Genomic DNA, 15632 nt, shown 5'->3' with positions numbered 1-15632 from the left:
ACTGTGATATTATGATTCAACTTGATCGACAGAGAGATTTGGCCACAGGGGGAAAAAAATTAAAAATTTACCAGCTGCCTAATGAGTTTAACTCAGTTATAACCTAGACAGTTTTTCTTTTTCACTTGACTAGTGACTGTCACATCAAGCTACTGCAACCAAAATACTGATGAATAAGTAAAAAGAACGAAGTAATCAAGGAAAGTAATATTGAGTGTTCTATTTTGATGACAAAACCACTGGAAGCTAAAAGCTCCTGTTAAGCACATCAATTTCAAAGCGCTTTTAGATTAGACAAGTCACGCAGTAATGATGCTTTGAGGCGGCAGAGAGATGAAACATATCTAAGCGGCATAGCTTGTAATTGAAAAAGTTAGGTGATTGAGACAGCAGCAGATAAAATTTCATTTACTCATTCTCGAAACAGCTAAACACGATTAGCCATCTCACTGTGAAAACTCAATAAGATACCTCAAAGCTGTTTTTTTTTTTTTGGTCACCTTCAAGTTTCTTTAATACTATTCATTTTTTTTCCTTTAGCCATGCTTACACAGCCTTTAGTACACTGCCCACAAATCAAATCAGATTTACTCCCAGTGATATCTGCCATAAAGACAGTTTGTAGAACTGACATCATTTTGAAGAATTGCCTCAACAACTTCAGATGGTCCCCTTGAGAGACTGGTGGCAAATGAGTACCTGGTACTGAACCCCTTTTCCTCCAATGTTTATACTGTGACACTATAATAAATTTGGCTGGTTTGTCAAACACTTTTATATAACAAAACAGAGGACGCAACACGCATTGGTTGTTTATTAAAGTTTAATATAATGTTATAATCTGTAACATTGTGCTGTTGATTTTTTTTTTCCCTTTCATGATGACTGATCTTTGCACTGCATTTCACTAGTCAGACAGCAGCTGCTAAACCACAAAATAGATGTGAGTTATCGTTCAGTAACTGCAGGCACTAAAACTGACATAATGACAGAGAGCAGGATTAAAGTCTGTGTGCTGTGCAGCGATAATGTCTACAGAGAGCAATGTTTAGGATTAGGCATGCACACATCAAATACAGTTTGCTGTGTTTTTAATCTCTGATTGCCAAAAATTAGCTCATCTCTTGTTATTTATTTTTTTTCTACTAAGGACTCACTTTTCAAAATTCAGTTAGCTGATATTTACAACAGCACATGTAAAATATTCAAACACACCGACCGAGGTCGACACAGAAATACATCACAATAATGAAAAGATGACGCAAGATGAATAATAAAGAGAAAACGATCTCATAACTGCAAAATCAAATTGTCTAAACATGGTAATTTACTGCATGTGGCCGAGCTAACTGCACAAAACATCATTCTTGGATTCATGCACTTTTTCCCCATTATGTTGAATCTATGCTGTACAGTATAATATTTTGAAGTATAAATAAACAGCAATTCTGAAAAGCTGAGGATTATTAGGATACCCTCCTGTTGTTTTTATGACATTTAACACACTTTTCTTTTTCTCATTAAAAGTTTGCAATAAGTCACAGCTACATTTCATCATAGGCATGTTTAATCACTTGTAAACACTCATAATGCTACAAAGAAGACCAAAATGCAGTAAAGCCACAATAAGCAAATATATCAGTACTCACCACTGCAGAGCAATGAGAAATCTTTTGGAGGCCTTCATATAAGAAATATTATATAGAATTACAAAGTTAATATTAATTATTTGACACTTACCAGGTATAATAACTATTTGGTTAAAGAATACTTCTTTTACATCAAAAACAAAGAAAGAGGCCCAGGCTGAAAAAAAAAAATCGTAACGACACAAGAAAAAATACAGTCACCACTTAACAGAGAGAGGCACACACTGTGCTGTACATTCAAACAAACATGTTTAAAAATGGCTTGATTATTACATACAAATATTTATACAACCTTAATAAAAAAATGATTAGACAACTTAAAAAAAAAAGCAAAACACTGAAATGTACATTCTTCAAAAATACTTTCATGAGTCTTGTAAAATTCAAATCTGTTGGGGATAATTAAGGACATTTGTGTGGTGTTTGTATGGCTCTACGTTATGGCTGATTTAAAAAAAAAAATTAACTATTACTTTCTTTACTATGTGGCAGATGAATGTCTGGGAACTCTTTGCTATGCGTGAGTCAACATGGAATATACATGACAAAATACTGAAACTACTTTCATCACAATTATACAGCTAATCTTTTTTTTTTTTGTTGCTTTTTTGCTTTATTTTTAAACTAGTTTTGTTCAGTAGGAAACTAAAACTATGAATATGTTTAATTACTGAAACAAGTGAGAAATCCCTCAACAGCAAAATCTCAGAGTCCACTAAGTGAAAATGTTCTCAGTCACTACCAGTCACATCCGAGTCTCGATGAATACTGATTCGGAGAGGATCCGTCACAGTATGTTCCACTTTACTGTAAGCTCAACATAACACAGGTTGGTGTGCTGCCCGGTGCCATCTCAACACCTGATGCTCATACAAGCAAGAATCAACATGTGACACAGGAAAACAGCGTTGAAACATCAGCAGCAGCACCGGTGGCAGTGGCAGGCCAACATTATTCTCTTTTTTTCACTACTTGTTGTAGAAAGGCATTTTAAGCAAGCAGTATACTGCACTTCATTATGCAACTTCCTGTATTTTCTTTTTACCAAAAAAAATAAAATAAATGACACTCTAGCCTCTGGATGGTTAGTTTGCTTTCAGTAAGCTCATCGAGCTTGCCTGTTTACTGACATGCTGGAAATGTTTACTGGATTTCACCTCTGGCTTGTTGTAGGTCACCAGGAAATGCTCCTTACAACAGTTACATAACCAAGAGTTACACTCAGAGCCACACATGTGGTGCTAGAAAAAAATTCAATCAGCAGCTATTCCATTGGTGACTCTCTGCAGGCACTCATTCATGGCTTCAGGGGAAAATAGATCCAAAGCCCAGCCTTTGTATCACATGAAGCTCACAGCTGTTACAGGCCGAAATGAAAAGTATGGCATACTTGCTTTATTACAGTGATGAATATTCAGACTTTTAATAGTCATTCTCTCTCAGAACTGAATAATTTTGTCATCTACTAAATGAGCTGTAGGCCAGAGATGTTAATAGACACTCTGGCTGAGTTTAAATGCTTCTTACACTGTTTTTGTAACAAAGAGTGACCTCAGTCGGAGAAGAGTTAAGCTTTTCTCCACGGTGAAATCACTAAACTAAGCAAACACCATGCGCACTGTTTATATGTGCAGTGCATTATGCATGCACATAAACGTCTACACACGGAAATGTTTTGTTGTATACATGTTTGGAAATGCTCTTCAAGGGAATTCCTCAGGCTGAGTGCTGGGAGTGCTTCCATTTTGCGTTTTCACACTGTTCTCACTGCATCCAGCGATCTCTGTATGACGAGAAGTGATGTAGCTTCTCTTCCTACCAGGCAGGGAGTGCTTCCTTCCAGTGCCGCCTACAGCGTTGCCATCACCTTCAGCAGGGTCATAAACTACCACCATAGTGTTATCCATTCGCGTCAGTGTGTACATACTGCTCTGGCGTGTTTGGGTCAGCCGTGTAGAGCGTAGTTCCAGCTCATCGTAGCTGGACACCTTGATGAACGGGCACCAACGAAATGCTTGCTTAAAGCCTGCTCGAAACCTGTTGTAGAGAGAAGAACACATGACCAAAAAAAAAAAAAATGACTTAGTACTAGTATTTTCTCCTATTTGAAGAAATGAACCTGAAGCTTTTAAACAGGCAGCTGGTGTCTGTGTCAGTGTGTGTGGAAATGCAGTGTTATTTAGAAGGAGGTAAACAATAAACAGACAGTGTTTGAGATTGTGAAAGCACCAACAAACCAAACATCAGTTGCTTGACTGAAGCGGCACAAGATGTAATCCACTTCTCCATTTATAAACACAGCAGAGAGCTGCGTGTCAGCATTCTGAACTCACATCTTCTGAGGTCTAGAAATGCACAAATCCATCACCCACTAGGACATATCTGGAGAACTAGCCACTGTGTTTATGAGGGACTAAACTAATTGCTCTTTTCTCTAACAGAGGAGATTTCCTCTCATAGGAAGCAAGTGGTTTCCCCTCCTGGGGTTGTGAATGAACCACCCCATGAGGTGGGGACAGCATACAGCGAACTGCTGTCTGAATCACTTGGTTAGTGCTCTCATAAGCCAATTTGAGTCGGTGTGTTCTGAATTTTTGATTCTCAGTGATACTGGTGACAGGCTAGTCTGCAATACATGGAGGAAATTGCTTTCCTGCGTAGCGAGATGCAGAACAGCTGAGTCTGTATTATCCATCCGATATATTGGTCAGGAGAATGTTGTCACTCTCTCTGAAGACTGAGTGAACAAACCCTTTTGCAGTAATGATTTTGGTTTGTTTTGCTTTTTTTTTAATTGACCCTTGGCACAGTATTCAGGTGCAACAGTTGGGCCAACTTTAGTTTCTGCCAGTGGAAAGTGTCTCCACTTGCTAAACAAAGTATCAGTATCAGTATATGCGCTGTGCAGACATAAACAGTCCTGTCATTTGGGTGGTAGGCATTGTGGAGAGAGCTGCTCCAAAGAGCCTCTGAGAAAAATGTCAATAAAGTCCCATTTCTCCTTGGTGAAGAGAGCAGTGAAGCCTCTAAGCTTGTACCTGCAGAACTATGACTCCATCCAAAGCCTGATTTGAGTGGTGGTAGCACAAACATTCTCTAAGAAAAGTCCAGCCCTTAGGTAGGCAAAGACCTATCACTTGCCAAAGCTGTACTTGAGGATGGGGCTTTGCAACACAACTCACTGTTGCCAGGGGTGGATTGTGGTCATCAGTGATGAGAAGATCCAACAGACACATCATCACCCACCAGTGGAATACTCCTGTGGCAGCGGGTCTACAGTGTCAAACTGCTTGCCCCAAGTTACAGTATGTGTCTAGAATTCCAAGGCCATCACTGGGTCATTGCAGGACAAGTTCATTTGACAGGCCAGTCAACATTAGAGCACCTTAGGTTCATAAGTGTTTGCAGTTGGCTGAAGACTCAAGGGCAGTTTTGGTAGTTTCAAGACATATATCACACAAACTGGGTGTATGTGGTCTGTATCTTACTGCCACAGACACAGACTCGTGTCTGCATTTTCTTCTTTGCTTTAGTGGGAAGCAAAGTGATATCCATCATTATTAGTAGGGATGCTAGACGTGAATCTCCTTGACAGAGAGCTGTTATATTACTGTGGACCAGTGACGTGCAATCAGGGGAGGCAGGTGAGGCACGGCCTCACCTGTCATCGTGGAAATATAAAATTAAAAAATAAATTAAATGGTTATATTCATTCAGTGATTTGTATTTTAAAGTTCTTTTCCATTTAACTACACCATTTTTAGATTAGTTTTTTTCAAAATCGTTGAATTTTCGCATTTGCCGGTCAAATACTAAGAGACGAACGGTGAGGCACCAGCCCGGCGAGCCGTGGTGCGGCTCAGTATAGTCATTGCCAATGACTACTAACTGTGCTGGCATGCTATGCAGTGAGACCGGATTACTTTCCCTTTGCATGTGGCTATTAAAATGTTCTAACACTTTTACTATATGAACTAAATTTCTATATTTTAGCTGGTGTGTATAATGCACAGTTTTTTTTTTTGTTTTTTCATTAACAACTGTATGTGTGTGTAATGCATTCTTGTGTTGAGCGATCATGAAACTGCTGCGAAGAGACACTAGGTGAGGCACGCAGTTCTCGTGCCTCATGGTAGGGGGCGCTGGTGATCCCAGGGACTCTACGACTCCTCGGCGGCAAGCTACCATAAACAGTTAGCAAGGCCAGTTAGTTTTTCCTGTTGCTTGGCCTTATGTTCAACATGGAAGATTACATAACTCAACTGAAAGAATTTTCTAAACTGGACTTTCAATCGAAGCAGAAGATAATAATTAAAGGAAGACCAACACCGGAGCTAAAAGGTTTGCTTCAGACTATGTTAATGTTAAACAAAACAACTGTTGCCAATCAAATGGTGAATAAGCTATATGTTTGTAAATCTGATGTGATGACGTCAGTGCCTCACCAGTCACGACCCTCACCGCACGTCACTGCTGTGGACTGATTACTATAGTTGAGCAAATTCAGATGGATTGAGAGATGTGGTAGTGGAACTTCTGGTTGTAGAAAGAAGAGGTTTTCCAATTATTGTTGGGCAGTGTTAACCCTGCTTATAGAGAGGGGTATCCTAGCCAGCAGAATAGCTTACACTGAGGTCACACTGTAGGCCTTCCTACACATCATACAAATGCAATGAAGGGGAATGGAAATGTCTTATTTCAACATTGTTTATCTTTCTCCTACATTTATGAGAGAATAACAACCCCCACACTGCTTTTTAGTTGCCTTTATAGAATTAGTTGCACTTTTGTAACAATGCTACATTAGCAATGGTGTTGTTACCCACCTGCTGTTGAGGCAGCAGTAGATGATGGGATTGTACATGGTGGAACTCATTGCAAGCCACATAACTGACAGGTAAACCTGCTGGATGTACTTCCATTTGCTCAGACGCTTGTTGAGGCCTGTTGCGATGAAGTAAACATGGTATGGCAGCCAGCAGAGGGCAAACGTCACCACTACAATGATCATCATCTTAACCACCTGAAACAGAGAGAGCGCCCAATGGTGAGAAACATTCATAGATGAATGATAAAAATTTGACTGAAGAAGACAGTGCACATAACTTCATTCCGTTTGCGTACACGCAGGTAAATGACAAATGCATTAAAGCACATGTAATGCTATATAATAGGAAACAGGATAGCGTGTTCCAGTTCTACTGTTATGATAGCAATTCCACATCTGATCTCAGTATACACACATGAATGTGTATAACACAAAAGACTTAATCCCAAAAAGAGCTACTCTTCCAACTCTGTTACCATAATAGTGGCCCTAAAATTAGTGCTAAACAGCACCCTTCAGTTTCTGTGGAACGGACTGAAGCGATAAAGATTCCCTATCTGCCTCTACTTCTACTTTTTACACATGACAATTGAAATAATAATAATAATAATCATAATCACAATAGTGTCATGGCACCACTGTGTGGCAGACAGAAATAGGACCCCAATGTAGAATGAGAGGAGAGTGGAAACAGCTGGGGAGAACAGGTGAACTGAAACACACTTACAAAACAAGGGGAAGCAAAACTGGATACAAAACACCCGATGCAAAGGGCTGCCAAAGTAAAACAGGAAGTGTCAATTAATGGAGCTATGTATGTGAGGAAGAAGGTGGGTGGCTGGGTGGGTGGATGGATGGATGGATGGAACATATCTGCCAAATCTTCCCTTATTCTGCTACTGACTCTTGTTTCAGGTTTGTGACAATCATTGTCATTACTGGAGGCAATCTCAGTGCAGAGACATATCAAAATGACATCCTACAACCAGAGGCAATCCCATATCGCATAGCCCATATCACAGTCTAAGACCAAACTCTATCCTCCAAAATGACATCCCTCACCCCTACAGAGCAGGGAGTGAAGAGGATGGAATGACCTTCCTGCAGTCCTGACCTCAACTCCATTGAAGACTTGTGGGATCAGCCTGGGCTTGCTGTTTGTGCCAGAGTGACCAGCACATCCAAACTGGCTGACTTGTGACAAATGCTGGTTGAAGAATGGGATGCCATCCCACAGCAGCGTGTGATCAAGCACGCACCTCCAGCATGAGAAGGAGGTGCCAAGCTTTTGTGGCTGTGCATGCTTCTTTCACATGCTACCTGTTTGTTCAATGAATAGATTGTTAAATTGCCAATATGTCTTGTTTCTTCAGACTTCAATCAGTCTGATTCACCTTGTATTCCTGCTCGGCTCTTTGAGAAAAATTAAGTTAAATAAAAATCAACTTAAAGGAGAACATACTCTTTTGCCTGAGTATTACTATTCCCCATTATTAAGTGTTATTAGGATTACTCATTAGCATTCATCATTACTATTACCAGTGCTGTCATTACCATTACAATATTGTCTTTAAAACTTGTCCAGTGATGATAGTTGAAAAAAAAAAATCCCTTTTTTTTTTATACCTTAGAATAGTTCTAAGAGTTTCTACTAATGTGCACTGCCCCTGTAGAAATCAATAAAGTCTAACTTGTAACAACAAAAAACCTATTTCATTTTATGTAAAGGGATTTGAGCTTAATCTCCTAAATTGCTGCTCATAATTGTTGAAAAATTGATCCATCTACTCACATTTCAGTAATCGTTTTGTGTCTCCTTAATGGGAAAATTTAACTGCAGTGGACTGTATCTGGGTGGTTACCAGGAACAAAATCTGCAATAATTTATGTGTCTTCAGCGCCAGGCTGGAGAGGCACCATGAGCAGAAACATTTGCAGAGACAAAACAGACATGACTGAGTTCCCTCTGAAATTTAAACAGAAATCTTGGCACCCTTTGTTTTGAGCGCATGTTTTAAAAAGACGTTTATGGTATAATACAAGCTGTGTGGTAAACTGCAGTGTGTGGCTGCTAAACAGCGGTGAACCAGTGTTGATGTTTTGTTTAATGGCAATATGATCATTAAATGAGGGATGCTCCCAAAAAGATAAAATGCAACTTAAACATGGAGACATAGAAGTTGTTATGTGCATAGTGGAAAACTTTCCATTGCATGTAAGATCATCTGTAGCCAAAGAATCCTCCAACAGTTTGGGGAGCAGAGCGGAAGGCGATGACTCCAAAGTTTATTTTAAACGACATTATTTGTAGGACCTACCTACAGTTATGAAAGACTGAACAGATTTTTGTATGCGTGTCGCTGAGGCAGAAGAAAAATTAATACTACTTGAGCAACAAATTTTTGGCAGTTTATAATCACCTTGATTTGTGTTAACTGATTGTAAGTGCTGCCTGAGAAACACTGAATCCTATGTCAATATTTATATCTTATGGTCTACACTGTTTTTGTATGTGCTTGTTCATCTTTTAGTTATATATATATATTTAACTTACTTTTTTCTTAATGTTCTAACAAGCATTTAGCACACGCAGAAGTCTCAAAGTAAACTTCTGTAATAATAATTCATAACAAGAAACAGTGTGGCTAAATATTTGAATATCACCTGTGGGCTGTAGTGGAGGTCTGTGCCACAGAAGAATAGCCGACTAACTGCTGGTAAATTAGAGTAGTTAGCAAGTTAGTTATCAATGCTACAAAACCAACTTGTTACACTGTTGAACTCTTGCGATTACACTTTAAAAGGCTAAGCCACACATATACTTCCTCTGCAGGCTAAACATGTAAATAAACTTAAGGAAGATAGACATTTGCTAACCTCTCTTAGGTTCTTGTTTAAAACCTAAGAGGATTTATAGAAAACTCAGTCAAAGATCCCAAATGTAAACATTTAAAGTAGGCATATGTTTCTTGGTCTTGACTTATTGTACTTTAAGAACTTTGCTTTACATATAAGACTGAAATACTACATTAGCAAACAGAATATGGAAAAGTTGACCTGAATGCACAGCATTTTCTTTGAAGTCTTGGATACCAAACACATTGTGCATCACATACTCGCAGCTAAAATAGAACAAAAAAAAGCACCTGTTTTGCTAAAACAGTGTTTTGAAAATGTCAGAGCAAGAGCATGCATTGTTTTCAAGCTTTTACATTAAAATAAAGTACACACTGGTCAACATATTATGTACAATAGAAAGAACCCTCTTCCTCATTCAGCTGTGGTACATAAATAATATTAAAAGGGATAAAAGGATGTCCTGTGACACACAAGAGACTGAAACAAATAATGGCAAGAGTGCAAAAGGTTTATTTCTACATGCACTATCTTCGGTATATTAGAGGTTAGGAAAAGGACAAAATACATGGGAACAAAGGGCTTATTCTGTCTGCCACTGTGCTCAAATAAGTTTTGAATTCAAAATGATGTCAGGCAATATTAGACTGAAAAAATGAGCACACATAGGGGCTCATATCTAAAATTATATAAGATCATAACAGCGAGCTTAAATTTGAGTTAAGCCTAGTGAAAACAGTAAGAAAGATGTACCAACAATTATTTTAAACCCAGCCCAATTACAGTATTTGGAGTAATTTAGCACCAGGATGCTTCACGAAGAAAACTCCAAACAAATGACAAAAGTAAGAACAGGGTAAGCATGGAGTCTAATGAGTCACATTCTTCTATAAATTTAAAAAAAAGTTGCAGTCTAATACCAGTGTTTTTTTTTAAATAATGAATTCACAAAATGTCACTTAAAAAAGACAAAACACACAGACATGAAAACAAAAACAAACAAATAAACAAAAGCACGGTTCTTGGCATGGACAGTGTGGAGTATAGATGTGAGGACCCAATTGCAGGAGGCCAGCTAAATGGCTTAACCAAAGAGGAAGATTTAATAACTGATCCAAAATTAATAAAGACAAAGAGTATATATACACAAACTTGATTTTTTTTTTAACCTTTGGCTGTAAACAATTTTACAATATAGTTGTTCTATAAGCATTACTAAGCACCTATTTGTATTTGTGGACTTTACACCAGTTGCAGGTGGACTAAGCCTATATTTGAATACTGTTTTCGTGTTTATTCTTTACTTGCTCTCACACTATTAAACACCATTGAGGCTGCAGCTGAAAGAATAAAAACTAAAACAGTGTTATGCAAATTTGAACATTAATTTAATGGCAAACTCGATTATAAATGCCTGTGTCTTAGTAATTGAGCCAATATTGATAAATCTGTTAACTCACACAGTTGCCATTTTTGCCGGCTTTTCTTACAGCCTTCAATTAAGCTACACTTAATTAATATAGTAGCTTTTTCCAGTCTTACTGATCAAGAAATTTAACCCTTTATAAGGCACTCACTGAAATACTTTAGTGCTTACTTAAAGTGTTATTGGAGGACATAATAGGCCTTAATTACTTTTGTGACATTTTTCGAAATGTTTCATTTTCATGTATAAAATCAAGGTCAATGAAATTACCATATTTGGTTCCTTGTCGTGAAAAAAAGTTCCAAGAACTGGACAAGAAAAAGACATATATGGTGAACAGAACATGTATTTTAGAACTTATAACAGATTCATTACAACATCACTTTTTAGAACATTACAACATACACATTAAAACTTTAAACAACATTAGGCCATTTCTTCATGATCACATGTTTCTTAACCTCACTGAGACACGGGAAGGGCGTCATCTATAAGGAAATTACCAAAAATATTCACTTGCCCTGTACAGGGTTAAAGTGCACACATTCATGCAACACTACTGCAGAGTGAGTTTCCTCTCAGATCACTGATTTATCTGGAACAGCTCTGTTGCTTTAACACTGTATTATGCATGTAACCTCTTCATATTTTTCCAATATTAGAGTTCACTCTTCCATTAGAGAATCAGCTGCTCAGTTGCCGGTACAATAATCACTGTGGCTGGTCAGATGCTGCTAACGCCACCCCATTTATGAGAATGTGCTCCTATCCAGATCAGGAAACCCTGGGTTAACTTATCAAGTTGATAACCAACTTAATGTGACTGCTTATCCTGATAACCAATGTTAGGGTAAGAAAGTACCCTAGGTACTTTGGACTTCTTTTGTAGCACAAGGCCCAGGAAGGGCATTTGGCATAAACATAAATTTCTTGTAAACAAGGGAGCAGGTGCAAATAATCAGGTAAGGACAATCAGACAAGAAGGAAGCAAAACATAAAGCAAGACACAGCAGAAAAATATCAAAGCTACGCTACATTGCCAGAAGGCTCTCCTGCCTTCCCACACATGCGAACTTGAGTGATATACTATTCTTAATCTGTGGGGTTTAAAATGATGTCACACTCAGCATCCACTGACCTGGCGCTGTCATTTTACGTGGCCTACCACTTCATGGCTGAGTTGCCAATTGCTTCTATTTTGTTATAATAGCACTAACAGTTGACTGTGGAATATTCAGTAGAAAGAAATTTCACAACTAGATTTGTTGCACAAAAGGAATCCTATCACCTATGGCCATGGACGTGATTGGAACACCTGAATTAAGAAGTCACAAACAAAAACATGGATAAAACTATAAGAATAACAATCAAGTCAAACAGGAGTCAAAACATGGGATCGCAAAGCTGAAAATCATTCTTATGATAACTTTGAAGTTAAAAAAGGTTAAATACCACTAGAAATAAGGCTGACTGTTAGAATAATAGTTCAACAAAAATCAACACACACAAAAATCGAAACTTAAAACACTAGAATAGTAAACAAAAAACAAACGCAAACCAAAACTCTATAACATAAACCAACTAAATTCACTAAAAAGACAAAAATACAAAATTGAAAAACATTGATTTTCTACTGCTTATAGCTGGGTCTCAGAGGCAGCAGTCTAAGCAGAGCAGCCTGGACCTCCTTTTTCCCAGCCACTACTTTTATCTCTCCTGGCTCAACACTGAGGCGTGCCCAATGCAGCTGAGAGACATGATCTCGCCAGCATGGCCAGGACATGCCTGAATCCATGGGTCATTCTAGATAGATGCCTAAATGACTGTGTTTGATGCGGAAGAGCAGCAGCGATACTCTGAGCCCCTCCTAAATGACTGAGCCTCGCCTTATCTCTAAGGGTGACCCCAGACACTCTTTGGAGGAAGCTCATTTCTGCCGCTTGTATCTGTATCTTGTTTTTTATTCTTTATATCACTATCCACAGCTTGGGGCCATACATCAACCAGTAAATTGACAGCTTTGCCTTCATGCCCTGCTCTTTCAAGCAAGTTCTTCACTCCTGAACTGAAGTCCTTGTCAATCTCCTGCTCAATACTTTCCCCAATTATAAACAAGACTCCTAAATACTCCTCTGGGCAGCAGCTTATCTCTGTTGAGATCAAGTTCATATATATAACACCTGCTGTGAAAGAAAAACAGCATATACAAAGATATAGCCTTTTTATTCACTAAGATTATCTTGTCTGAACTAATTATTGTGTCCTTGTTTTAATATGAGGATAAAAAGGTTGTTTTGCTTCTAGATTAGGCAGTGATAACATGCACATGCTCATTTTTGCTAGATTAATAAAAAAGAATGGAATTAAATTGGTTGAGTCCTGGAAAAATTCACCTGGGGTTTTTTGGGATAATAAATATTTAAATGACCTGGTGCAGCTCTTTGCCTGCATTAAAGAAGCGAAAGACATTTTCTTCCTTAACAAAGAATTGTATTTTTTGCCCTTTCAGCAAAACACAAGAATGGTGCTGGTGCCCGTATGAGCACACGTACTTACAGTAAACATCTGCATGCATGCTAGTTGCTCAATGTTGATGAATATGGATATAAATAATAGAGCCTCTTCACAATTAACAGCTTGTTGCAATCAATCTATCCCACGCTAAACATGAATGAAAAGTGCTTGTGAGATAGTGATTGAATTATAAGCCAATTCAATTTGAAGAAGATTGTTTTTATGGGCATGTTAATTTTGCTACAGCAGCGGGGTAGCAGAGTAAGATCTCTGGAAAATCATAACATAATTAAATCAGTGTCTTAAAACTGAACTCAACATATTTACTCAGTTTTATCTTGAGAGAAAATATTAAATGCCTTTGAGACCGCTCCAAGAGACTGGCTGACACCTGCAGTTATTATCATGTAAGCCCTTTTGTCTGAAGAGGCCAGCCCAACACTCAAGTCATCAAATAATCACGGTCATGACCTTGTTTGGTTATTTGATGCTGGCTTCAAAAGCCATCTCACTGTGCTAAGTGCACAGCTGCTTGTTGCACATGTTTTAATACTAGGAAGGATTGTATTTTAACCCAAATCATTTACTAAAATTATTCAGTTGTTTTGTCTTCTAAAACTAACCAAACATTGACTGAGAGCAAAAAGCCAAAAATAATAATTAAAAGGGCTAGCCTACAGTGGAAATAAGATCCCATCTTTTTAATGGTAGTGGTGTGAACTGACGTCTCAGTAAGATGCTATTCTGTATTACTTCCAAATGTGCTGAAAAAAAAAATATTAAAGGGAGCCAGCTGAGATGTTTAGACAGTTTCAGGCCCCTCCTCTGTGCAACCAGCTCCCAGTTTGGATTTGGGAGAGAGACCCCCACTTTATTTTTAAGATTAGGCTTAAAACTTTCCTTTTTGATCACGCTTATAGTTAGGCTGGATCAGGTGATCTGGAACCATCCCTTACTGTAGTTATGTTGCAATAGACCTAGGCTGCTTAATCTGTTTATACACCACTCTGCATTTAATCATTAGTTATTATTAATCTCTGTCTCCCTCCCCTCAGCCCCAACTAGTCACAGCAGATGACTGCCCCTCCCTGAGCCTGCTGGAGGTTTCTTCCTGTTAAAAGGAAGTTTTTCCTTCCCACTATCACCAAGTGCTTGCTCATAGGGGGTTCATTTTGACTGTGGGGTTTTCTCTGTAATTATTGCAGGGTCTTTACCTTACAATATAATGCACCTTGAGACAACTGTTTGTTGTGATTTGGTGCTATATAAATAAAATTGAATTGAACTGAATATGACAAGGATCCCTCCTAGGGAATTCAAGAACCCACAGAAGCCCACAGTGTAATCTATAAATTTTATATCACAACACAGAAAAGAGGGACTGAAGGTGACATTGCAGGGATTTATTTGGTCTCTTGTTGATGTAAAGCTTGTAGTGAAAGCAAAAAATACTTTACTTGCAATTTGGAAGTCATCCTGAAAAGCACAGACTGGGAATCAGATGGAATGTAGAGTTCAGTATTAACACTGAAATCATATGCATTTATATTACAGTTCTGTACATAATTTAACAATGATAACTAAAAGGAAACCTAAGTAAACATACTCACTGTACCTTGCTATCTAAATCTCCATGACCACTGTATTTCACATCTAAATTAAATGAGAAGTGGGAAATGTGAGAATACAAGTAAGACATATTGGTTTAATGCTGAGTTGCTTTTAAAAAACAAAAACTCACAAAGCTTAGACACTAGTGAGATAAGCACAGTTTGAGTGTAAGCCAGTAAAACAATCTGGGGACTAGACTGAAGCCTGTGAATTACCACACATTACTTAGACTGAAACAAGAACATGATAGAGTGAGGACAGATATTGCCAAAATGTGTGTTTGAATTAAACACACTATTGATTAGGCGATTAAGCAAGATTCAATAAAATGAAACGGTGAATGAGGAAATAAAGATGACTAAAGCACTAGTGGGAATTTTCAATATTAACTATCAACTGTATAACTAGTAAAGCTATACACCAATCAGACAAAACATTATTACCACTGAGAGGTGACGTCAGTAACATTGATTTTCTCTTCATCATGGCACCAACTGGGTGGGATATATTTGGGAGCAAGTGAGTGAGTTTGCTGACGCCTGGGTCAGAGCATCTCCAAAACTGCAGCTCTTGTGAGGTGTTCCCAGTCTGCAGTGGTCCGTATCTATCAAAAGTGGTCCAAGGAAGGAACAGTTGTGAACCGGCAGCAACAGGGTCATGGGTGGCCAAGGCTCACTGATGTACACAGGGAGTGAAGGCTGGCCTGTGTGGTCAGAGCCAACAGATGAGCTACTGTTGCTCAAATTGC

The 15632-nt window shown here is 38.3% G+C and overlaps 1 protein-coding gene across 1 annotated transcript in view; it reads right to left on the bottom strand.

The window, feature by feature from the left end:
- Positions 1-862: 862 nt before the first annotated feature.
- The window catches only part of tacr3a (tachykinin receptor 3a), a 32224-nt gene continuing 17454 nt past the window's right edge, over positions 863-15632 (bottom strand). Inside the window, exons 4-5 of the mRNA XM_030755241.1 lie at positions 6476-6672; positions 863-3686 (exon numbers count right to left, since the gene is read on the bottom strand). Of these exons, the coding sequence (XP_030611101.1) occupies positions 3353-3686; positions 6476-6672 (531 nt within the window). The 3' untranslated portion in view covers positions 863-3352. The remainder of the gene's footprint in view (positions 3687-6475; positions 6673-15632) is intronic.

Source organism: Archocentrus centrarchus, chromosome 1 (assembly GCF_007364275.1).
Source record: "Archocentrus centrarchus isolate MPI-CPG fArcCen1 chromosome 1, fArcCen1, whole genome shotgun sequence".
In the NCBI taxonomy this organism is placed as follows: Eukaryota; Metazoa; Chordata; class Actinopteri; order Cichliformes; family Cichlidae; genus Archocentrus; species Archocentrus centrarchus.
This window is presented reverse-complemented; position numbering and strand designations above follow the sequence as displayed.